General features: G+C 40.1%; 2 protein-coding genes across 5 annotated transcripts in view; one reads left to right on the top strand and one right to left on the bottom strand.

Annotated features, from left to right (window-relative positions):
* Window positions 1–1,465: 1,465 nt before the first annotated feature.
* dio1 (iodothyronine deiodinase 1) lies at window positions 1,466–4,577 on the bottom strand. The gene is made up of 4 exons (XM_086284312.1): window positions 4,032–4,577; window positions 3,814–3,957; window positions 3,398–3,597; window positions 1,466–3,014 (listed from the first exon to the last, which is right to left on the bottom strand). The coding sequence occupies exons 1-4, from the start codon at window positions 4,366–4,368 to the stop codon at window positions 2,949–2,951; spliced, it is 747 nt and encodes a 248-aa protein (XP_086140438.1). The 5' UTR covers window positions 4,369–4,577; the 3' UTR covers window positions 1,466–2,948.
* A 1,380-nt stretch (window positions 4,578–5,957) lies between these two features.
* glis1b (GLIS family zinc finger 1b) overlaps window positions 5,958–26,337 on the top strand; it is an 84,205-nt gene continuing 63,825 nt past the window's right edge. The window contains exons 1-2 of one of the 4 annotated variants that reach the window (XM_086284308.1): window positions 5,958–6,553; window positions 11,727–12,035. In XM_086284308.1, the coding sequence (XP_086140434.1) occupies window positions 11,759–12,035 (277 nt within the window). In that variant the 5' untranslated portion in view covers window positions 5,958–6,553; window positions 11,727–11,758. Of the gene's footprint in view, window positions 6,554–11,362; window positions 11,626–11,726; window positions 12,036–23,677; window positions 23,823–26,337 lie in introns of those variants that run through there. The other 3 variants (XM_086284309.1, XM_086284307.1, XM_086284310.1) reach the window with 3 other exon arrangements.

Genomic DNA, 26,337 nt, shown 5'->3' with positions numbered 1-26,337 from the left:
TTGCAGTCAGTGCACAGACCAGTGGTGGCTTCGCTAATCGGTGCTTTCACTAAAGCTAGAGGGTGCTGTAGTCAACAGGTACCAGAACAACAAGAGGAAGTCCAGAGGGAGCCTTTGACTCAAAGGAAACTGCAGCTCTGGCTCAACGGCTGTGCATGAAAGATGAGGGACAAATCGTTTCAGCTGTTGACATCAGTGGGTTTGGGACAGTCACCAGCTCAGTTCTGTTACAGTTTGTTCCATGTAGCAGAAATAACAGTTTAAAAGGTGCATGTAGGAAATATTTTACATTTTCTTTGAACTGTGTAACTGTGGTTCGCAGTGGGGATTGCCGTCAGTCTACACTGTATGACAAAAAATCTTTACTCTGCAGAAAACAATCACAGCCAAAGAAACACTTGAAGAGCAGCTGAGATTGTGGAGGCCTCAAAGATGCACTGAGTTATTTGGACGATGTAACCTTAAAGATTATAGGGTGATTTCTAAAGTTATGTCAGTAGCTTTACGTCGCATCATGAATGTTTATCCTTTGGATTAATTCGTGACTGTCAGTAGAGTAAGAGTAAATTTAAGCTGCAAACAGCCACCTTCACGCCATTTACCACCATATAACAATTTACCTTCAACAGTTTTCAACCCACAACTTACCCTTTGCTGGGAGATCGTCAAGCTTCGTTTCACGGCGTAATGGTGAGTGGCTCCAAAGGGTCTTTATAGTTTCGTTTTAGACGTCTGTGTTTATTTTAGCCGGGATCTATTTATTGCCACCTGCTGGAGGAGGCAGTCGGAGCCACTGAAAGCTCCGGGAGTTGCCAAGCACAGCTTTCCCCTAAACTCTGAGGACAAGCACACTTTGCTTTTGACATCAAACTGCTGTTACAATCACATGGTGACTCGTTTTTGTTGCACTTCCATCTTGTAAATGTTTTTACTTGCAGCTTAAGAATTTTAAGACAAGTAAAGGCCAGAAGAGCAGCACTTGGAATCTACAAACGCTTGATGAAACGTTTTTATTCTATTAAATGTCCTTCACTTTCCTTGAATGATGCATCTGTTATCTTAATATAAGACTCACTTGAGCATGATCGGTTTTTCCCCTCCATGTCTTTATGTTGCCCTCTAGTGGGCTTCAATACACACAATGCTTTGCAAATGCCCATGGCTTTGACACACATACTGCACATCCATAGTTTGGTTAAACTTTTGTCAGGATTCAGGTCTGAATCATAAAGTTCATCGTTGGGAGGATCCTACAGTGTTGTGGTTCCTGTCTAACAATGGGAAATGAGGCTAAGCTGCTGCTGGCTAGCCTCCACAGGATGTGGCCTGACTGGGCAGCAGCCAAACCTACCCTCCAACTTCAGTCACACAAGAAATGTTATGAAAGCTGTAGCCTTTGTTCAAAACATATCTGTGTCATATACTTGTAAAAACAGGATTTTAAAAAAAATGAATAACTAAAACCTTATTTCATTTCAGTTTTGCTTTTATTATTGCCACAAGTCTCACATTAGCACTAGTGTTTATGAGACAACACAAAGTATTCTGGCAACTAAAAGAAGTCAAACTACAAATTATTAATGCTTGGATCGAAATTAAAATCCGATTCTTTTCTCCAATACAAAATTTTATCAAAATACTTGAAAGCTATCTTGTGCCCTTTCACCAACTACACCAAGATAAGAACCCTCATTAGATTAAATTATGTAACATGGACACTGGGTGCCAAAATCATCTGATGTGCAGATAACACAGTTAGATATTAAGGAATCTGAACTTTACAATCCACACACAGTGCAGAAGGTTTATCATTTCCAGACAAGACAGCAAACAACAGGCAGATTCTCATGTGGGAGAAATCTGCTCTTTGTTGGTATTAAAACTCTGAAAGCATTTTTTGTAATAATGGAGAATTCGAGCTTTGCAACAATCATATTCTCTTTTAATGGGTCAAGCGTGAGTCACAGTGACAAACACAAAGTGGCTAGCATACGGTGCTGCTGCATGTCTGTTTTTATGACTTTGACAAAGTGAGTACTCTTATGTTGAGGTGCTACCGGATGACTTCACATCCAAGAATATTCAAATCAATAAGTGTCCAATAATAAATTAACCTACGTAGTTCAAAGACTTCCAGCTAGAAGAGGTTTTGACTGGCATTGTCATGTAAATAGTAGCCAGCTGTTGAAACTGTGGAGAATTCATAAGTGTGCACTTGATAACTGACACTGAAAATGGGAAAACTTTCAGTGCCTTAAATCTTCAGGGAGTTTAACTGAAGAAGCCAGGCAACATAAGCAAAACACATATGGAAGCAAACTACATCTGCTGTCTAGTCTGTGATACAACGAACATGACATGACTGAGGTTGGCCGTCTCCCTGCGTTTCAATGCATCTGGCTCCAGAGACCAGAGGTTTAATCTGTAGCCGTCACTAAGAAACACAGAGAGGGGGTTGCAAGCTCAGAGGCTGACATGTCGTTTAAGACTACAGAAAGGTTACACACCATTTCTACACCTTTTGTGATTAATGTGAACGACTGACAGTAGGACTACATGCTGATGTAGTGGAATTACAGTTACAATGCAGACAAACCTGCGCCATAATAAACCCACCACGCAACCAAAAAGAGAATATGGACAAAAAACACATGCATGCTCACACAAATTACATCTCCTGTATGCGCCGTTTTATCACAACCGCTGAGTGGACTGTCTCCCTGTGTTTGAATGCATCTGGCTCCAGAGTCCAAAGTTTAATCTGCAGCCGTCATTAATTAACACTGAGAGGAGAGTTCAAGCTCAGAGGCTGATATCTTTTTTTAAGACAACATGAGAGCCTGATTGTAAAACCCCCCACCTATATAAGTAATGTATACTGGTTAGAATGTAGATAAAACCCACCCCTTAATAAGAAGAAACCTTTATTCATATAAGCGCAGAGTTTCTTATTTTATCTTCTCCAAGAAGGATCGCACCTCCGCTGGGTTGTAGCCCCAAGGCCCTTTCCCTCCCTGAGGAACATAGTAACAAATGTTAAAAGCATAATTAATTACACTTTATTATAAAGATACTAATTTAATTCAAACGAGAGGACCAGAAACAGGTTTTTGTCATCTAAACTACATATCTGGTCCGGCTGCCATGAGCCTGGTTCAGTGCCAAAAATGTTCCCTTGTTACGCTTCTTCAACTCCTGCACCACACGCGATAGCGTGTGTTGAGATAGTGCAGATTGCACTCACGCCCATAATGCTGGTATGACTTCAAATTGCGTGAGAGAAGCAGTGAGTGGAAAGTGAAAGAATTTGGCCTTGTTGCTCTCTAAATACAACTCATCAATTAGCAGCTCAGAAAGAAACTATTCAAGAAATTGCCCGTTTTTGCACCTGTCTTACCTTGTAGAGCACTTTCCCAGCCTGCAGAATGTAAAGCCTCTCAGGCAGAGCTCCGTATTTTATGGTGGTGACGTCAGTCATTTCATCCACAACCACAGGACACAGGGGTTCACTCTGAACCAGGACCTGTGCCGCAGACAGCCTGTCCTCCAGGCTCTGGTGCTGGTTGATGTCATAGTTGTTCTTAAAGGCCCAACCATCTGCAAGTGAAACCAAAAGTGCGTTTTCACATGATTGCACCAGAACAATATAAACAGAAAGCATATAAGTAGTTTGTGTGTTCATAGAGATAATGAATGCTATAACTGGATTACAAACGTCCAATAGCCAATCACAGATCTGCATCTCCTGGGTTTAGTTTCAAGCTAAACATTCATCAGCATTATTCAGATCTTAAAGAAACAACTTGTACTCACCTGTCGAATGAGCCTCTGCGATGTAGATCACAAGAAAGTCGGCTACATCGCTGAAGTCCTTGACGAGTTGCTTGAACTCATCAAGTTTGTACATAAACGGGGGTCAGGTGCAACTTCCAAAACTCAGCACAAGCGCTCTGTTGCCTGCAGAGAAACGGCAATGTTGGCGCAAAGAAGCATTGCATAACAGCAGATGAGCCTGGGTTTCTTTAACGCACCTTTTAAATACTTGGAGATGCTGGTTTTCTCGCGGTCCATAGTGACCACAGGTGAGTCTGGAGCTTCTCCTCCCACAAACGCCTCTTCTCCGAGAGACAGCCACATGTGAAAAGAAGCGGTTTTAATAAATGCCAAGGACATAAATGTCAGACCCCAATCCTCATAGTTAAACCTGGGATTCTGGGTCATGGTGATCTTTTCACCCATGCGAAGTATGAACTTCTTCGCAAGGCTTGGTGAGAAAAACTGCAATATCGCCAGCATGAGAAACAGTCCCAACATGTAGCAAAACATGCATGCTGTCGACAAATAAAGCAGAATTTTTTGCAGAAACATGGCAGCAGCTTGCCGGTGGTATGTCCCGTGTTTCAAAGCGTCTCCAGCGGAACTCTTTGGATCGCTCGTTTAAAATTGTTGGTCAGGCTCCCTCCCACTCTGCTGCCTTCACGGTCTTTCGTGTAAGATCGTTCATTTTACCAACAGAAACAAAAACTTCCATTTACACGACGGTAACAGTTGTTATTCTGCGCTTTAATACGCTTTCTGTTGATTACATATTAATTAGTGATGGGATTTCCGGCTCTTTTTAGAGAGCCGGCTCTTTCGGTTCGGCTCACTAAAAAGAGCCGGCTCTTTCGGCTCCGAACCGGCTCTTCAGGTTGTTTTGTTGCTTTAATTAATTTATTATTAACAATAATATAAAATTATGCACAAAAGGAATTACTAACGTAAAAACAAGTGGTTTTATTTATATATGTTTATATATAAATATATGCGGTGGCCCCTAGAGACAAAACACGTACAAACTCCAAAACACATTTCTAGCATGAACTGAACTTCCAAAGCAGAGCTACTAGATCACTTAAATTACACAATTGAAAGCATGTGTGTATTGTTTGTGTATTTATACACAGGCACTCATATATATATTCAAATAATTTAAAAAAAAAGTTCATTTACCTGTTATTACCACACACCAAATCCGGTCGTTGGTACTTGCTGGCTTGTGTAGCCACAAGATAACAAAGGCTCAACACTGCGCCCAGCATCCTGGAGCACTTCTGTTGTCTTTTGTACGTGTTTTGAGTTTTTATGTGCTTCTGAGTTTTTACGTGCTTCGGAGTTTGTACGTGTTTTTACGTGTTTTGGAGTTTTTACGTGTTTTGGAGTTTGTACGTGTTTTTACGTGTTTTGGAGTTTGTACATGCTTCAGAGTTCGTACGTGATTTGAAGTTTGTATGTGCTTTGTCTCTAGGGGCCACCGTAAATATACTTTTATTTATTCACTCCACATAAAATGTAATAAATAAATCATATAATACAAAAATCAACTATTCACATTTCAAGTTTTAACTATTTAAATTTTCAGCTTTTTCCTTTCACAAATTTAAAGTGAAAAGAACACAAAACACTGCAAACCACAACACAATTAAATATAAATTATAATATGAAAACAAAAAGAACATGCATATTCTCTGTCATATGGACCTGCATGAATAAACTTTCTCAATCCTTTATCATCTGCAACCGAAAATAGTTGTGGATGATTACTATACCTTTCTAATGTTGTTGTCCCTGCCTCTCTTTCTCTCTCTCTGGCTCTGTTCCTGTGCTACTGAGTGTAACTACCGCCCCTCCCCCCTCTGCCCAGCGTAAAGCACAAGGCTCGCGTGCAGAGTGAAGCGGAAAAAAGTGCGAGAGAGAGGCTGAGAGAAAGAAAGAAGAAGAAAAAAACCACGTGACGGCTCGCGATAAGGAGCCGGCTCGCGTCGTTCACGTCAAAGAGCCGGCTCTAAGAGCCATTTCGTTCGCGAACGACCCATCACTAATATTAATACCCGCGTTTTCATCTTGCTAAACATCCCATAGCGTAGTTGGGAGCTAATTTTCTTCAATATTTCCCACCGTGAAGAAACATCAAATCAAAGCCAAATCAAAAAAGGCTGGTAGCTCTCGTTTATACAAACAAGTAGAAGATATAAATGAGTACGACTGTCTTAAAATCAGCCGATGTCCTGTTTTATGTCCTGCTAGTAAGTGGTTGCTTGGCAACATGACCGTAGGCGCGTAAGAGGAGTTCACGGACAAACTGATATTTGGTTATTATAATAAGATTAACTTTAATTATAATTGTAGGTCATCGAGACATAAAATCAACATTTCATTTCATAATACAAAAGTTTGCTCCAAAACGATGCTTTGAAAAGTTTCTGTCCGGTAGCAGGAAACACTGATGATTTTTTTCAGCTCAATGTTTAATTTATCGCTAATGACGTCTAGTAATCGCCTCACATACCTGTATTTTCCAAAGCACCAGTTAGCTTTAGCACCGGGTACCCTACTGATTTGTGGGAGAAGGATAAAGGAGAAAACAACCGCTCCGTGAACACTGCTAACGAGTATGAGGTTGTTTTTCCACAGGGCTCAGTGGTAGTTATTGGCGGTTTGCTCGACCACTGTTTAGCTACATGGGTGTTAAAGGGCAACAGGTGTCGCCGTCTTCTTTTCAGGCCACATAAATGTAAGTTTGACTTAGCTTTGCCTGCTTTCAGTTTATTTAAACACTGGTTTGTTAGCAAGCGTGTTAGCCAAGTGCAGTTCAGCTTTGTAGCTCCCACGTGTGAGTGTATTGTAGTGCTGCAGGTAATTTAACATCACAGGGGAAATTGTTCACAGTGGGATACAAGTGTGTAACCTCTTTTATGGTTACTTCTTTGGTAAAGGCCATAAGGCCTTTCAAGTGATGGCCTTTCTGTGGTGACTGTCAAAAAAGGGAAGAAAAATAGATATAAATAAATATATTTTTCCAGATTAAGTAAACTGGACTTGCCTTTTTCAATACGATGTCAAATCATAGGTTCATGCATACGTGGACTTTAAAAACCTGAAATTACTCATAAGATTTTTTTTTCCATAATTAGCTAAGGGGATGTAGTAATATTGTGATTGGAGCAGCATGTAACATTTCATTGCAATTATTTTGTGTTTCTTGAAGCACAGACAATCTGAAGAAGTCGTTAGATTATGCATCTGACTTACTTTACGTCAAAAGCATATAGCTCAAAAATAAAACTTATGAAATTTGTCCAGTAAGTTTTTTCCTAAGATTGAAATGATGACCAAACGTCATGCAACTAATGGGCATTTTCAAACTCGTGTCTACTTTTGAATTGTTTAAGAGAGTTTAAACTATCTGCTGCACTATTACCTCAATAATAAAATGAGCTCATTAAATTTGGTTTTCATTAATTCCTGAGTGTGTTTGGTTTGTTTTAAAAAAAAATAAATGTTTAGTTTTGGTTAGGTCTCCTAGTTTCAGCATTAAATTATTTATTTATTTTAATGTTATACCAACACTTTGTGATGACCTGTCACGTCGACATCCTTGTCTTAGTTATAGCATACACATACACCAAATCTCTTCCCGTATATTAATTTTATATATTATAAAATATGATTATATTTGTGAGTACAACATAATCCAACCTTTTCAGTCAGTTAAGTTATAAACCTAATGAATAATTAATTCTCCTGGAAAAACAGCCATAGTTTTTAGATGAAGTCTAAACCCTTTAGCCATCTCTAATGGGCATGAGTATTATGTAATGGGGGTTTTCCCCCTCTTTCCTTCAGAATAAAATCTATTCCCTTTTTCTGTGGACCTTTGTACAGCAACATAATCCTAAAACAGAGAGCATTACTTGTTGACATTATAACCCTTAAGATTTGTAAGTAGCTTACAAAAAAGCTTCCTGGTTTGACCTGTATTTTTATATTTGTTCTTTTCTTGCTGCCAAGACATTTAACGCCAAGGCCACAGGTGAAGGAATAAGACTAAGTATATCTAAAACTGTCTAATATGCAATAAAAATACACCTAAACACGTGAATTTCATGCAAATTCCAATTGAAACTATATTAAGATCTGCTTGTCCTTTAAAGATGTGGTAGCGCTAGTGATAAGCATATATTAACTTTCACAGTGCACTTTTTTCAGCTTTCCTTCATGGCATTTGCTGCAGGAACAGTCTTGTATTATGTTTTTATTCTCGTCATATATGTTTAAAATTATACGTTGTTCTAAGAAAAGTTTGCATTATGTTGCATTAGTTACCCAGTGTCAATGGCACAGTTTTCTGTAAACAGGCCCACAGCTAAATTGTGAAAACCGGGGTTGACAACCCACAATGTAACTTTGTCATGTTAAGAGAAGAGAAGCTGTTAGGTTCAGACAAGCCAAATAATGGGGAAGATGTCCCGGGACTGTTGAACTTGTTTTACTTGTTTTCTAATTGCAGGCCACCAGAAAGATGTATAAAAGTCATCTTATCTCTGGGGTAAAAGAAAGGGAGATTTCAAAGTCAAAAAGGCGCGCTTAAGCCTAAACCTAGTTTTCAGTGGGACGAAGGAAGTGCACTTTTTACCTGGCCACATGGCAAATTCTTTCTTTGACCAGTTTCTCCATGAATGAACTCTCAGATGACAGACTACCTTTTATTTTCACAAACATGTTGAGCTTTTCTAATTATTCGCAATATTTGAATTTCATGTATTTATTTACATGGTATTTATCGCAAAGTGAATTTCACTTTTATCTGGCCAAAAAAGTTACATGATGCTTTTCTTGTGAAACAGTGTCATGTCCAATGTTCCCTCTAATTTTTCACGTGTCTGAGCGAACACACAAACTCCCTGAGCGGACACTTGGACCACTGTGAGCAACAGCAGACGTGTGCACTGTGGTCACGCCAGCATCTAATCCATCCAAGTTACATGTTTATTAAAATAATCCAATTACAGCATTTACATGTATGTTAGACTACTTTTAATTAACTGCTTTAGCCCACCTACAATGAAAATTGTAAGTGGGCTAATGCACCAGTGACACACTTGGCTGCCTTCACCACCCGTATCTGATCTTTTTTTGTTTCTTCTGTGCAGCTGGTGAGCAGTAGGTCAGAATACTCTCTACTGTTGACCAGTAGAAGTTGGGCACATTGGTAAATAGTTTTTACACTGTTTTTTTTTACACAGGTCAATGAGAACCCCGTAATGTAAAGTTTTTGGGTAAAATATGAAGGCTTCCTTCCAGTGTTAAAACTTCTACATTTGCAAACAAAAAAGCTGGGATGCTGTGTAAAATGTTGATTAAAACAGAATGCAACTGTTTCCATATTCTATTCACAATACACAGAAAACTGAGGAAATGTAACATTTTAAGGAAAAGTAAGGGAGGTAGTTTTGAATTTGAAAAAATAAAAATGGTCTCAAAAAAGATTTGTTTTTATGACTGTGTATTGTGTAACTGAAATATGCATGGTCTTTCTTAAAAAAGAAGCCATCTGGATGGGAGCATATTTTGCTCTAAAGCCTATGTAGCTTTTAGCATTGATGGTGCGTTTCCACATGTGCAAGCTACTAGCTCCATAGGCACTAATGCACCCTCATACCACGAGAGATGTAGGCTTTTGACCTGAGTCTTGATAACAAAATTTGTTAGTGAACTGTGTTGAGAAACAGCAGTTTCTAAAACTATTGCTGAACCCGTGAGGTGATTCATTCATGTTAGAAAATCTTTAGATGTTTTCTTTTACCTGCAGCCCTGGAAAGACCAAATCGTCTTGGGAGAAAGTAAAAAGTATAAAAAAAATACTTCAACCCATTAAGAAGGCTTATTTATCTTAGCCTAATCTTATAGGCTATATGGTCAACAAGTACAGGCTTAGTGCCCTCTGCTATGTTGCTGCACAAAGGTCTAAAGAAGCAGACAGCATCTCCACTTTACTTTTTGAAACAATAGTTATGCTGTGTGATGTTGATCTGTAATAAAATGGTTATTGTAAGCTGAGTATGATTTAAGCATGCAGTTAATAATTAAAATTACAGATTAGTATGCCACATACATGTGCCGTTCAATGAATCCTTGGTCTATAAAATGGGTGAAAAAAATCTTTTTAAATGATTTTTTTTAAACGTAGCATCTTCAAACTGTCCCCTCAAACTCTCTTAGAGATAAGTCTTAGAGATAAGTCTTAGAGATAAGTCTTAGAGATAAGTCCCAGGCCCTGAAGTCTGGCCGTGTTACATCCTCCAATTCATTTTCTGCCGTTTAGCCAAATAGATAAGAGGAAACAGAGGAAACGAAAACTGTCGTTTTAAGTAACACACAGGAAATTCAAAACAAACTCAAACCTTTAGTTTAGTTTAGTAAATTGGAATAACCGGATGAAGAAACAAAGGCAGCACAAGTCGCGCATTTTTACAGCCGATATTTTCCTCACACTTTACAGCAGCAAAGTGAGCGCTTACTCCCGCCGTTTATCTCCTAAGGCATTTATAAACTTTCCTTCACCTCCGTGCATTTACGCAACTGTTTAGATTTGTCTTTACTGAGCATCTTCGCTTCCATGTAAACACCGCAAGATGGCGCTGCAGAATTGCAATTTTCTTGTTAAGAGAGAGAGAGAGAAAACCCAGCCACTTACAGGGTGAGGCGCCCGGTCAGCGTCGCAGGAAAGAACCGTTTGATCATAAGCACTGAAATTAAATCTGTGGGTTAATTAGGCAACAGTGGTGGTTTTGATTGGTGGTTTTCTATATGAAGGTTTTGTGTTACCGCTGATATTAAACTTGTTTAGATAATTATTAAGTTTGGCCACAGAGTGGTGGCGCTTGCCTCTCAAATGACTGCCATAAATAACAGGAAAGCTTTAGAATAATTTGTGCTGTTTACATTATTTTTGAGAAATGTTTCCAATTTAAGCGCAACAATAGAGATTAAATCCCATTAATATTACTAGTTATTGAAAACTTTTTTTAAACGTAAGAACTCGTGATTTTCATGAACAATTAAAGTAACTGAAATCATTTTGGCGGCTCAAGCAAACTGACCAATTTAATTGAATTCAAAGGGATTTATTGGTATAAACAGTTCCCCTCACGTTTTTATTTTTATTTAAATTAAGCCAAGCCTCTGTGGAAAAGCAGCATGGAAACCACAGACACAAATCCATAACCAAACGAACTACTGAGATGGAGAGTCCTGATCCGATCTGCTCAATAAAAGCCTCGGAATAGCCTTGTGCATATGAAACTATGCTTGTTCTCGTAAATGCTTACATTTCCCTCAGGAGCTGTGGGTCATTAAACGCTGAAATTCAGTGTTGTGACATAGTGTCGATCACATCATGATTAGTAACAGCGAGCTTTGAATGATACCGGGCGCATCATAAACACGCATGATGGTGCAGGATATTGCACACAACTTTATGGGAGTTTATTCGAATCTTGATTCGTGCGTTACTCAGAACTGCTACATCGTCCCGATCCAGATCTTATCCCCCCACGGAAACACGGACACCGTCCTTATTGGCGCTCCTGCATACCGGTGCAGCTATTGGGTGTCAATCTCACGCAAAAAGAGGGGGGAAGAGAGAGAGAGAGAGAGAGAGGTGTGCACGGGATGCTGTGATGTCTGGTCGCCACTGAGAGGATGCTATCGATCAGGCGTGCAAATGCTTCCTTCTCCGCTTTGATAAGCATGGTCGTGTACGCGTTTAGACTCTTTCTGCTCCTCGTAAACAAATTGGACAAGGTAGGTGTTGCCAAATCCCTGAAGTTTCCCAATGTGACGATTTCCCCCTGGTTCATATAGACTGCGGCGATTTGTTGACCTTTTTCTTTTCACGCGCACAGGTAATGTGAGCGGGGACCGCACTGGGTCATTAATGCAAAACTCCTCAGCGCTGTTCGGGATGGTGAGCCACTGCCAGACCCCTGCTTTCACCGACTTCACTGGCTTGACGCTCTCCGTGTACGGCAGCAAGGGAGACATCTGTGCGCGACGAGCAGGGAACGGCTTTGGATCGCAGATTTGCCGGAGCCCTCATGACACCCCGACTCACATGAACTGCGCCAGCCCGAAGCGACTCTCCGCGTCCGAGGAAAAAGCGCATCTGTCAGGCAAAACTGCGCGCTTGTGCTTCTCTCTCCCACCGGTGCAAGGTAGGCTCTGTCGGCACTCCTGCTGCTGAGCATGGAGGATGTTGCAAAGTCCTTTAACTGAGTGGATTCGCCAGTTGAAGGAAATTGAAATGTTTTTCATCTCTTTATTTAAAACAAACGTTATGGCACATTCAGCCAGACAGTTTGACCAGTTAGCAGTTCTGGTTATTTGAGAGTGATTTAAAAAGCCATCATCTGAATGAATATTGCTTCCACATGGCTTCTAAAGAGCGTCCTTTGATATAGCTGCACTTTGGTGTAAAGAGCATTGTTTGCAGTTGTGCGTTAGGCCTTTTAATTAAACTCAGACCTCCTTTGGGTGCTGGCCAATTCATAAACAGTCTATCAAAGACTTCTGTGAAGGGATATAGAAAGCTGCCAAGCAAATGTGCACTTCCTATGTGTGTTAACAAGGAATAGTTGAGTTCAGTGTCACATTGGCTTATCTAACAATAGGAAAACTCTTTCTTGGACAGCTGCAACTGTCTATTTTGTCTCAATTTGAGAAAAATATTAGGGCTTTTAGTTAACTAAGTAGACATGCTTAAATTGCTAAAATATTCTTATATGAGTCCTTTGGTGCCTGTTGGTTAAAAAAAAATCAAGAAGCAGGGCTGCGAGTTTATTGGTGAAGGGAAAATCTTTAAAGCAAAAATTCCATAGATGAAAGTGGAATATAAATAGTATACAGAGTGGAAACTGTGTTTTTAGTCTGTGCTATCCTGTTTAGACAGTGTTGTTGTGAGTGGGTGGAGGTAATTACAGCCCCGTCCTAAATTCTGATTAGACTGAACAGACTTTTATATTAGCAATCACCCTTGCAGCAAGAAGAGGATCAACGGATTTGATTATTGTTTCTTGGTCCTAAACACAAACCATATGTCTGCTGAATGTCTCTCGGCATTTATGAGTTCTCTCAGAGCACAGTTGTGCCCTCAGCCCTCCATCCCCAGCATCCCGAACCAGAATGAATTGTCTCATTGTCTTTTCAGCGCTTTTGAACTCGCTTCCCGTAAATTGTGGGAATGCAAGATGTGTTATGTGTTTGTAGTTCACGTTATGCAGATTAACACTGAGGCAGACGCATTCTTTTTTTTTTTTTTGGCCTGAATGTATAAAACAATTGAGTGAAATTTTAATAAGGTCATCATTTTTATGGCAAGCAAAACTTCATCCAGCAAGAGTTTCCTTAAGCACGCACTGATTCAGCGACATTATATTTTATTGTAGCATTCAGGAATACAAAGTTTAATTACGTTTAATGTGAACTCTAATGTTTCTAGCCTGCACAAATATGTGCTGCATTACAGGCATTTTTACAGTGTTTTATAGTCAGTCTTGGTGAGCATGGAGTATGAAAATGATCTCAGTACTCATCAGTCTTTTGTATAATGCCTCATTTCAGCCCGGTCATATTACATACTCCCATTTGGGGACAGAGCTGGAATTAAGGCTGCATTCTCAACCATTACTTTAGATTTATTCTGAAAGGGATCTCAGAACAAACAGTGCCTGTAATATTTCTCCTAATGGAAGTGAGACAGCGGAGGAAGACTTAACTCAGATAGGAGATTCCCGACCTTTTCCGTGAACCCTGTAATTGCAAAAAGTGAGGTATTACTCAGTGATAACAGCGATTCAAATGTAGGTGGTGGTGTTTCATCTAATCCTTGGAGGAAAGCTGTCACGCACCACAAGATGTTTGCATTTGGAACTGCTTTGCTGGTTTTCTAATTGCTCCCAAACTACAAAAACCATGCTCTCTGCCAGTTTTTCTTCATTGTGTTCGATTGTTTGCATAAGTGTTTACAAGTGTAAAACCACTGACTTGAATGAGAGTCGGTGAATGAGAGAGCATTCGACAATACATATATATATCTATAGATATATAGATATATATATGTATATTTATAGAAACTATAGAAAAGCACCATTTTCTCTATTTTTCTTCGCACCAAGTCAAATAACACTTAAATCTGTGCATGACTTCAGACAGTGTGCTTATTTTTTCCGTCCTCTTTGTTAGTTTAACGGTGGCTAATCACTCTAACACTGCAGGTCAACTGTGCTATAAATATTAGCGCCCACCAGCAAAGAAAATATTAAGCCTGCAAGGAAACCAGCTGAATATCAGCTTGAATGAATTGTCTACTCTAGCATCATTTGATATCTTACTGAAGTTTCTCCTGGCCAGAACGATGCTGCTGAGTCTGAGCTTATTTAAGGAAATGTTTGAGTCTGAAGAGTGTGCTGGTGTCCCACACTGCTGCTCTCAGATAATGCACAGGATGTCTCTAAAGAGATGAGTAATCAACATTTGAGCTTGTATGTTTTTGTGCCACATTATCATGTGAATAGCACCGGTGTACCAGTGTAAGCACATAAACTCACCAACCTCCATGGCATCGATCTTATATATTGTAAACAGACACTGTGTGAGCCTACACTGCGTGCACACATCCGCTGATATCCTCAGACACTATTTTTATGGGGAAGTGGCTTTGGTATCAATGTGAAATTCCCTCAGACTGACTTGGTTTCCTGTGTTTTCCCCCAGACGTCAGACTGTGGGGCGATAATCTGACTGTTATGAGAAACAACCAACCATTACAGTGCTGCTTTCAGCCTCTGAAGTGTAATACACTTAATGACAGCTTCCCAGTAGCCCGTGAATAATTTCAGTTGTAAGTGCAAAGTCTTTATTGTGAGAAAAGCAGCGGTTCCAAGCAAACTGTGTGAATTGTTACCCGTGTGGTGTCAAATGTATCTGAAAAACAGAAGAAAAGCTTGTCAGAGTCGCCTTTTCTTAAAAAGTCAGACAAATCAGAGTAATTAAATGTCCCAAAATATCCTTCTCATCCATCAAAACCCAGTGTTCAGCCAAGCCTAAGAGGAAACTGGTGATTACATAAAAATATCAGTATTCCAATACTTTCTGTTGGCTAGATTCTGAGTATAGGCTTTCATCTAAATCATTAGATTTGTGTCACATCAAAATGTTTATATATCTATAATTCTGGGAGAATATTTGTTTCAGCTGTTTCAAGGGGTTTTAAATTTCTTAAACTACCTGTGACTTGAGGCTTAAAATGCCTTTAAGCGTATTTGATGTATGCCCAGACAATATGATTTATTTTGCTTGGATTTCACTGTTTCTGGGGGAGAGTTCAGTTGTGTTATTGCTGAACTGTTTTGGTTTAATGCTGAAAGGTTAAGAAAATCGACACAAATCAGTGACTTCACATCGTGGTTTGTTAACTTGTTACCAAAAGCAGTCGATGGAGTTCATATAGTTTAGTGAAGTCGTTCATTTTTTTCTCCCCAGTATTCTAACACAAAGCTTCAGGAATGAAAAAGTGTCATAATGTCATAGTTGGTAAGGTAATTAATTAAATCTAGTCTAGACTAAAAGTCTAGAATTTAATGAAAGTTCATGTATTTTTATATTTTAGAGGCTGTTAAGCAAGCTAGGAAAATTTGGTTTTACCCTAATCGGGTCACAAAAAAATCAAAGCAATAGTTAAAGAATACAAATCCTCATCTGGGTTAATATTCAGGTGTTGCAGTGTTTTGTATCATTTACTTTACAGAGTCATTTTTTGTTGCTTGCTTTTTAAACTTTTTGCCAAAACCACATTTTACTTTTTAAATAGTGAATCATTTTCATCTTTTTTTTCTTAAAAATATACTTTTTTTAAGAAAAGAAAGGAAAAGAAAAAAGTTCCTCTGCCGATCACTTTTCTGTTGAAAGGAGAAAAAGCTGACACGAGCACTGAAATATCAGTTTATTCAGTGCGGCTGAAGTTTGAAAGAAGGCTGTGGGTCTCAGTATCGCTGTAACTCCTTTTGCCAAAAAGTAGTGGCAGTGATGAAAAGCTTATAGGCGCTTTTTCTCGAAGATATTTTGAAAGACCGATCAACCCTCAGAAACGTTTTGCTGCTACCGCTGCTCTGTGACATTTGACCTTTTATTGAACGTCTTCTTCGCTTAATTTCTCTGCTGAGGCTAACCAGATAATGAAAAACTACACAGCACATTTTTTGGTTATGCTTTTTTTTTCAGCCAGCTGTACTTTATGTGGAATGCGTCATCGTGAACGGTCTTCTCTTTGTCCGGTTGTTCTCCTTGGAAAAAATACACACGGACCTGTTTATATATAAAAAGTAGCACAGTGATAGTAACATTCTTTTCCTGGGTTTTCTCACCGCTCGGTGCATTCCCATGAGCTAAAGAGCCTCAGCCCACGTCTTTGCATATTGCATGAGCTCAGCAGTGAGTTATGGGCAAATGTGAGGGTGCTGCCTGGGAAGGGTGTTGCAGGGTGTAATATTTGCAGCATGTTCCATTGATTCATAAAGCGAAGGCCCGGTGATGATTCTGCAACGGTATTCCCGTAAACCTCTGCCTGAGACGCTGGATGCTGGGTAATGGAATAAAAGCACTTCCTGAGTCACAGCCACTAGAGAGGGAGAACGAGAGAACACCCCTTGTGTGGCATGTGCTGGGCTGAATCACCTTAGCCCAACTCGGCCTGAGATCCACGTGGTGTGTATGGAATCAGGAGGTACGGCAAAAGGAAGAGACGAGAGTTGCATCAGCTGTGGTCGGATTCTGATTAGATTTGCTAAATGAGCTTCAAAAAAGCTAAAATGTGATGTTTGCTGTGCTTTTCCTTTTCTGTTGTAAGGTCAGATGTTCTCATTCTTATGTGACCATTGTGGTATGACTATGGCATCTCACTCTAACCAAAAGCATTCTGACTTGCATTCTTCCAAGGAATCCAAACAGTCACACAGCAAAAATATGATCTGGTTTGAGTAAGTGTCGAAATATCTCTGGAATACCAGAAGAAATTTGCCCGGGGCCTCAGCTTAATCAAGAAAAAGCTGCAACGTTGGCTCAGATATGTCATCGTAAAAGTGTATTTTTAGCACAAACCTTGCCCAAAACTTTTATGCGCTCTTGGCGGTGAGAGGAATAAGCTGCCAGGTGTCTTTGTTTTGGAGCTCAGCATAGAAAAGATAAAAAAAAAGACTTTTCTCTGTTTGCCTGGACAAGCATGCCGCAGCTGACCACACGTCTATACAGTCTGCATTACTCATGCATTTTCAGACAGCAGCGACTCCTCTCGCAGAGCTCTCCGTGTATGACTTAGCACATGGGTGGGTTTTTGATTTACATCCCGGCTGTGCCACTTGCTGTTCTTGGCTCAACGCTGCTGTGTTTCATCAAAGAAAAATCCGCTCCACTCTTGACTGTGGCAGTAAAGACGACCGTCCGCCGCCGTGCTGCCTCGGCTAGAGTGCGCCTGGAAGCTTAGGGGGCACTCGCAGCTGTCAGCTAGAGAGAGAGAGACAGGAAGAGAGCAAGACATGACGGGGGAACGAAGAGGACGTAAGGACTCACTGAGCTCCCTTAACAAGTGCTCAAGACCCAAATTGTATGAGTATGAAAAGGCACTGTTTGCATCCGAGTTTTAAGAGAGGCTCCTATTTCATCTTTTTCTGCCAGAGAGTATGTCAGCAGTTTATTTATGCTACATAAAAGCTTAAAAAGTCTGCATCACAGCTCGGTAAACAGATCACCATTTAAACCTGCAGCAAGCGACAGATTTAAATGCGAGTCAGCCTCAACTTCTCTAAACGGTGTCTGAAATGTCCCTTTTTTATGAGGCTGGGCATGTTGGACGTTAATCAGCTAGCCAATCAAACACTGGCTTCAACCGAGTGGTCAAAAACAAATGGGCAAACATGATGTTTTAATGCCTTCATTAGAGTGGAGGAGAAGGCAGCCAAAAGGCTCGAGTTTTATCCTCTCTCTCCGTCTCTGCCAGGAAGCTGCCACGGGGCAGTGCCCAGTCAGCTCACTGCACCATTGGCTGGCGCTGCCCCAGTGGACTATCAGAGACATTATAAAGTCTAATAGTGCAGTTTATATATTTTATTAGTGCTCGTTAATCGAAGCCTAGCATTCTGGAAGAATTAGTTATTCTCTAGTCATGTGCAAAGCGATCCAGCCTGAGCACTGTATTAGCTTACCAAGATTATTAAGTGCACAAAAGAACGATGGAACGAAGGCTGCTTAGAGGAAAACTCGTGCACTGTGTCTTGTCTTAAAGTGATGTGGGTTGACATCAATCATAAACACTGAGCGTGACGACTTGACGTTGTTGGACTCAGATATTAACGTGTGCGTTACGTCTTGGCAGATTTTTAGTTTACGAATCGTCCTTTACAGACAGTCAACTTGCCTTGTGGTTCGGGATCTACTGATTTTCATTTATTTATTTATTTTTGTATAAAATCTATTTTGAAACACAAATCTTTGGATAGAAATTTATGATGGCATACGTATCTCTTACACGCGCAACAACTGATGATTAGTGTCAGCAGGGTGGCGCAGATAGACTGGTGCTTCTTTGTTATTGGTGAGTCTGGACAGGCACGGTTGTGCATGCTGGGAGGAAGAGGAGGATTTTGGGAAAGCGATGCTGCTGTCTTGTTCAGGTTAAGGCTTTTAAGTCCAAGTTGCAGGGAACTGGGAGACTCGCCAGACCGACTCTGGATGTTAATAAAGTTTAGCGGCTCCATGCCAGCACTGTGATCTGCAACGCTTAGGGTTATTTTTACAGACTTTTTTACAGACAATTATATTTGAAAGAGAAGGCTGTTTTTCAGTGGGCTAATATCAGTGCAAGGAGATAATGTGTGTGATAAGAAGATGCAATTTCCCATGATGTGGTGCTGCAGAGGGCTTTTTTTATGCGTGGGAATATCTTTTGCATGAGAACTTCCCCTGCAGTACTGAAAACACTATATTACACTTTTTGCTTGTAATATTTTAATAGTGGTTTGTTAAAAGCAAACATTAACTCTAACTGTTCATGCATTTCTCCACTTAGCTTCTCACCCTAAAAGTTATCAAAGTACAACAAGGATCTGGCATTTTGTGGGGAAGAACGGGGATACAGATCCAACATTTCGGATACCAGTGCAGATGCCTTGGCTTTTTATTGATCTGACACCAGTGTAGAAATTCTCATTCATAATCAGATTTTATGTGCAAGGAAACCTCATTTTAAACACTGTTTTGTTACTTTTTATAAGAAAAGGTAGCAAATCAATGAATAGATATACAGAAACAGTGGATTAGTGTTAATAAGTAATATTACAAGTGAAAAACAGTAAAAAGTATTTACATTAGTGCGTTTGAGTGTTTACTGTATGTTTACTGCTGTCTCTGCTCTCACTTTCACCTTCGGTGCACCTCCTCACACACAGCAGATAAGACACAGGTGAGAGTGAAGATAATGTTCAGTGTGTTATGGATTATATTACCGTAACTGCACTAAAAGCTCCCCAACATAAGCAGACAAGTCTGTCTGTGGAGGTTTTCATGGTTTTTTGTGAACTCACATTTAGCTGCAAACAAGTAAAGAAAAAGTCGTTGCAAGTGAAAAATAAATCTGGGTAGATGAAGTTTTCAAGTTTAAGTCTTCTTTATTTACACGATGACATGGGGAGGACGGAGCGCTTCACAGATATATGACAGCTTGAACAAAGAGGCCGAACAGCGTAGCTATTCTGCTGTTCTTCACTGCTGAATAAAAATACCATCCAATCGTCTGATATTTGTTCTGTTAGCTTGAGTTTAATAGATTGGCTCCGTACACTAGATCAGCCTTTTGTTACCAATTCCCGATCTGACTTTCTGAGTCATAATTGGACCGATGTCTGATCCACTTATCAGATCAGTGCATCTCTTTGGAAGAGTGAGCACAGCTGATTTATATTCCTCGTGGTTTTTCCCCTTTTTTTTTGTTTAGCATAACCAAGCGTTGCTTATTTGCTCTCCTCTTTTTACCTGTCACGTCAAGGTCTATGTTTGCCTGACTAGTTGCCAAGCCAGGAGTTGAAGACATTTAAAGCTACTCTGACTTATAGCTGCTGTACTGATGTACTGATGTCATTGTCTTCTAGGCATCTCAGCCTGATTTTACCCTCTAGACACAAAAACCACATCTCACAGATGTGCTGGCTGCTCTGTCCACAAGTTTCCACTGGAAACAGTAGAGACATCTGCTATCTTCTGGCTTCTGTGTCTTTTAGGTTGTTAGTTTTAAATTCCATTTTAAGGAATATGAGCAATTTTCTTTCTGTTTTTTAATATTATTTGATGAAATTCTGAATAGGAAAAACAGCTTTCCGCAAGCATCGTCGAAGACATCGAGTTCTACCTTTTGATTTATTGCTGCCAAGATTAAGAGTAGGGCTCCTTTTCTCCGTTTGTAGAAAGTGTGTTAAATGGGTCCACATTGCACTGAGTAATACCTTCAGTATGCACTCTTCATTAACATGCTTAACATTCCCCCCAAGACCCAGAAGTCAGCTCCTATAATACACTGCTTAACACAAACATCATGTCGTACACTTATGATCTCTTATGGGGCTCGTTGTTGGCCGTTTCAGGAGCGAGCTGATTTGTGCTTTTGTAAGTGTGTGTTTGTAAGTGTGTTAATGCCGGAGTCCAAGCGAAGCTACACGATGGACAAGTTGAACTCTGAACATGAAAGTTGAACTTGAAAAGTTAATAAAATATGCACTTTTTGCCAGCTAACTGGAGCAGAGATCCATTTGAAAACTGTAGTCAAGAGGTTAGTACACTGTGGTCCAAAATGTGTTCTTTTTGTTTGGCTTGAGGATGAAGTCTGTTGCAACACAGGTCATGTTGAATGTTTCCCAAACAGGACACACAACTTAGTTTTTAAAAATAAGAAATGTTAATACTTGGCAAAATAAATGCTGAGCCAGTGCTAATTTTTCAGCAAGTGTATCAATCACCAAAAAGATGTTATGATCATGTAATACTTTAGGACAGGGGATGGTTTTGTGCATTTCCAAAGACTGGATGTGATTATAAACTTTCCTTTAGAAATCCACATGTTGATGCATTTAAATTATGCTAAATTACATCCTTGTATTTTTATTTTTGAGTAACTTTGCATGATTTACAGGTATAGTTGTCTACTGTCTGCAACAAGCTATATAAACGAAAAGCATAATAGATAATAATGATGTGCTGGTGGCCAGCTGTTTTGAAAAGGAAGGTTAATAGGAACCAGCTCCTAACCATCCAACTGGCTTGACATGTGCGTCTTTTCTCCTGGTGTTTAGCTTTAAACCTTTACGACAAAGCCAAAGCCCATCAAGAAGAGCTTCATTCACCTTGAAATCGATACGCTGAGATGCTTGGATCCACATAGACAAGACACTTGGAAATTCCCATGGCTACAGTAACCAAAAAAAGCTACCCATTGCAGGAAATGTTTCTTATATATCACCCGGGATTTTAGGCAAGAATATTTAGGATGAGTAGCTGGCTTTTTCCCCAGAATGTCCTCACCAAAGCTGAGTCAGAGATTTACTGAACTGATAGAGTGAGTGAAGAAAGGAGAGAAGAGCAAGATTTTTCCAGTCTCTTCTTTCTGTTTATCTAACTTTTGCCCTTAAAAAGTCAGCTCACAGCACATGTTGGCCAATACCGATAAAAAGCCTAATCAGGCACTTTCAGCTCGTATCGGCTCTTCATCTAATAGGCTTGTGTTTGAGAGTTGAAATGAATTAGGCAGCGTCAGAGCCATGACAGCCAGGTGCTGAGCACTTGGCCCAGTGTCCTGCAGCCTGAGCCAATTGGAAAATGCTTTGCAGAATTTATCTGCACCCTTCTCCCATGACAAATTATTTTATTGTTCCTACACAGTTGGTTTTCATTTAGTCTTTTGGCTAATGATCGGCTGAGAGCATGTGCACCATTGTTGTTCCTTTCCCTCAACTTTTCTTCAACATGGATACTCTGACTGGAAGCGTGCACGTCTGATAGCACACTTTCATGACACATAGAAGGTAGAATGTACACAGATTGGGCAACTGTTGCATATACTGTATGTCCCGAGTGTCTATAAACCTGGGAAATCTTTCCCAAGGAATAACTTCTTCTGATCTCCCCTCAGTGAGCTCCAAACCTCACTGCAAAACCTTTAATCACATTATTCAGTGTTTCATGTACCACGACTAGCAGATATGCTCTGTGAGGGCGGCAGATGTGAGAGATAGGTTGGAGCTCGCCTCACGTCCGAGCCCTGCACTTTGCATGACCTGAGCTCAGTACATCAGGACTGGGCCGCTAATCTTTTACAAATGCTCCGAGTCTCCATGACCGGGCCCTCGCAGAGATGGCTTAGTCAAAACATCCCCGCTGCTCCCGAGCACAACCTCGGCCTCTAGCTTAATTCAAACACTGATTAACTAACAAATACCTGCTGCTTGTTCCATGGCATTACACAGCCCGGTGCGCTCCGCTCGGCTCCATGGAGTTTGACAGTGTGTTTGCTGTTCTGCAGAGGAACACAGAGACCTACTGTGCAACAGGCTTTTCAGGATTTGTACGTAAAATGATACAGGACTTGAAAAATCGCTAACTAACAATTTACACTGACAACCATAAACGGAACAGCCAAGATTTTAACTGTTTGGCTTGAATTGTGATTAAGGTCGTTGGCGGTTGCGTCATCAGTGTTTCCTGCCAGTAGATGAAAGAAAAAGAGCATTTTTATCAGATGATACAGGTAGAAGTGATAATCATAAATCATGGCCTTTTGTCGAGAATCAGATTTCATTGTAGTAACCACCAACAACTCCCCAACCCCTCACACTTCCCAAGTTTCTAAGAAAGTCTTAGTTTTCCTGCCAAGCGCACTTCCCATTGAAATAAATAGAACTACTTGTGCTATAACTCGGCATCATTGAGAAACTGCTCTGTTTTTATGAGTATTTAAAACGACATTGTTACAGAATGTATTGTGAAATGAAACTAAATATGTGTGGTTTTCTCAGTAATTGTATGTGATAAACGATTCAAGTTTATTGCTCATTCATTTCTATGCAGCTGTGGCCAGGCCGAGGCTATTGCTAACATTGGGGTGGCACTAAAACTGATGTCTCATCAATTATTTTCAGTTTTTTGTGTGGGGATTTTTCCGTAAGCCAAATCGTCAAATTTGCAGACATGGCTGCAAAAAAGTGGAACAGTTTTGTAGTCATTTGTATTGTTGATAAAGCTGTGTTTAAATAGGTGGTTGCACTGAAAATGTGGCCATGTGCGATCAGCAACCTTCTTCTAGAAAAATAGTTCTGTGAGTATTTGAGTAGCACTGGTTTTTAGGGATGGGTACCAGTATAATGGCACCGGTTCTGGCATAAACGGTAGTAACCAGACCGAAAAGCAGCGCACATTTCAGTGCTTTATTTTGGTGCTTTTTTTCCTTGAGATGTCAGACACTTTGGATTCCAGCCAATCATTTTACCTTTCCAAGGATAGTAGGCGGGTCCAGGTACGTACGTTCTGTTAGAGCAGAGCTACAGATTAAAAATGTCCAAGGCAAAGCGGTCAAAGTCTGGCTGTACTTCACAGCAAAAGATGCAAACTCAGCAGCAACAAGTGCTTTAAGCTGATACTGTGATACTGTCAAAGGAGGTAACTCCTCGAATCCGATGAAACACCTGGCGACGCATAGCGTTTTTTTTTTTAAAGCCGAGAAATGCACCGTATTTGATAGCTTGCTGCCAGACCTCACACCGTGCACATCTACTGCGGGTGTGGTGCCTGTTATCGGACCCGGAGTTAGCAACATCCCCCAAAAACACGAAGAGGAGAGTCCTGGCCCCTAGCCCTGCCAGTGTAGCAGAAATGATGAGGATGATGATGCAGCAGCAGCCGTTCTTCTCTGCGTGAGTAGCTTAATGTTGTTCGTGTGTAATTTACGTTGAGTAGGCTAACCACGTTGTTACATTAATGCATGTAAGGTGAACTAGCAAACATCATCATAGCTACATGCGGCTGTCTTCTTGTTTGATGGCAGATACTCCCTTCACCCTGGCCAAAAAGGCTAAAATGACCAAAGAAAAAGTGGAAAACAGTTAAACATGAGAGGTTTTTGGACAAAGTTTGTGTTTTTTTTCCATTGTTTAAGCTTCCAGCCAAGAGTGATGCCATATATGCCCCATAGCTGCAGAAAAGGCTAACATTGTTATCTTTTTACAAAAAACAGCTGAACATGAGAAGTTTTTGGACAAAGTTTGTTCTCCATTCTTTAAGCACCGGTTCGAGCACCGTTTAAGCACCGGCACCGTTTCAAAAGTACTGGTGTGGTACTGGTATCAGATAAAACCTAAACGATACCCATTCCTACTGGTGTTGTGGGTTGGCCAAACCTTTGTCCCTCCCATGGTTCTGCCCCTGATCTGTGCTGTTTTGATTGCCATGGTACTCCTATGTCCATGCAGTGTGACGGTGCTGCAGAACTTGCATCCAACATAAGTTGCCAGTGTTTGTCTGTTGATTTTTATACTTTTAAAATGATAGGACACACTGGGGATAATAAATCTTTTACAATTGTTCATATGAATGATACTTTTATAGATATAGTTGGAATTTTAACACTATCTATAAACTGAATGATTTTATTGTAAATGAAACTTGTGCAATGATGTGCTTTAGTTTAAGGGCTGCAATTAAAAATGTTTAACGTATAGCCCACCAAACCGCACTTTAACTAAAGTCAACAGTACTTGTTAGCCATACCCTTGATAGCCTTGGCTGTAAATGTAAATGCATAGGTTACCGCAGCATCCACTTTTACAGGGCCAGTTTGTCATTTGACACGAAAATACGGCCAATCTAGGCCACTGTAAAGATGCCAGTCTCATGCAACCCTCAAGAGCTCCGAGCCTTGAAGGAGCCCGGCGAGACGGGCGAAGCATCGGCATATGTACACTGCAGCCTGCCAAAGTACACTCATTTAACAGCACCGAAAGACTTGAGCTGAGAACCTGCATGTTTATGTTAGGAATGATGTAAAATGGCTAGAATTCATATTTCACATCAAATTTCTGTTTCAAGATGGCTTCTCTCAATTTTTACGTGCAAGGAAACAAACATTTGCATTTCAAAGTTCTTCAAATAAAAATAAATTAAAAGCAAACCATTTTATGGGTTTGGAGACTCTATTGGAAAACAGGTCAGGGGCGAAATGAATATTTTTTATGGTTCATAAAAGAGCTTCACAATGAATGCCAGGTTATGTGAAAGGCTTGACACATGGTACGGGCCAGAGTCCTTCGAGAGTCCCTCTCTATTCAGACGCTTACACTCTCGGCCAAGCCCGGCCAAACAAACCTCACGGCATAAGCCAGGATCCAAATGAAGAATGATTTCTTTATTTCTGCTCTTTATCATCTAATTAAGCTCCTTCTCACCAAAGACCAAGGAAGTCGACATCCTTCACTTTTTACTTTTCAGTTCATCTGTTTCAAGTTCATTTACAATTAACTCAACATTCAGGGCCAGCTTGGTATTTTCTGCCTTTTTAGAAGTTATTTAGGGTCATAGTGTCAAGTGTTTAACTCTCTTTTATATGTTCACTGACTCTATACATAAATATTTGTACATAATATTTTTATTAGGTATTTTAGTTTAGATTTCTATCTGTCAGGGAGCTGTATCGTCCCAGTTATTCTTCAGAGCAAACCTTAAACATATATCCAGATCTTTAGTGCATAAATGTAATATGTACCAGACTATGCTGGTGTTTGAAATATTTCTGGAGTACTGAAGCGTTTCCTTATTTTATAATTTCGTGAAACTCTGTGAATGGATATGCTGTTCATTCAGTATTTATCGTGTTTAAAATAACCCATCGTCTATAAGCCTGCGTACTATATTTAAAAGGACCAAATAAGCCACGTTTTCTTTCTCTGCGCTTTTAACAGAATCAATTTAAAGTCGCAACCTGATAAGATGGAAAAAAGCTGTCTTGTTCTTCTTTGCTGTTCTTCCACAACAAAAAGAAAACGTTTGCGCTACGATATCCGAAATCTCAAATCTGGATGTATTTGTTTCTCTAAGCCTCTACAAGCTGTTGTTTTTCTTTGGATTCAGGCCGTCTCAGTTCAGGCTCCTCGTGTAATTCCAGGCTGCCTTCATGATGTTGAGAGCAGGGCTCTGTGGGATTCATACCATCTGTTGCGGGACTCGTTGTTCTTATTGTCGGTGAAGATACAGTACATGTAGTTCTTCATGATCCTGACTGTATGCTTGTGGTCAGTACTTGTGAATGAATCTGGGGCAGATCAAATGTCTCTGATGGTTTTAAGGGATGTGAAAGAGTTGGAAAAAGAAAACTATGAAATACATGACATAGAAAAATCACATCTCTAAGCTAATATATAAAATCAATACAAAGTT

Source organism: Aulonocara sp. 'chitande type north' Nkhata Bay, linkage group LG23 (assembly GCF_057382095.1).
Source record: "Aulonocara sp. 'chitande type north' Nkhata Bay isolate Kocher_YH1m ecotype deep benthic linkage group LG23, A_spYH_male_GT1.1, whole genome shotgun sequence".
NCBI lineage: Eukaryota > Metazoa > Chordata > Actinopteri > Cichliformes > Cichlidae > Aulonocara > Aulonocara sp. 'chitande type north' Nkhata Bay.
Note: the sequence above shows the minus strand (reverse complement) of the source record. Positions and strands in the feature narration are given on the sequence as shown.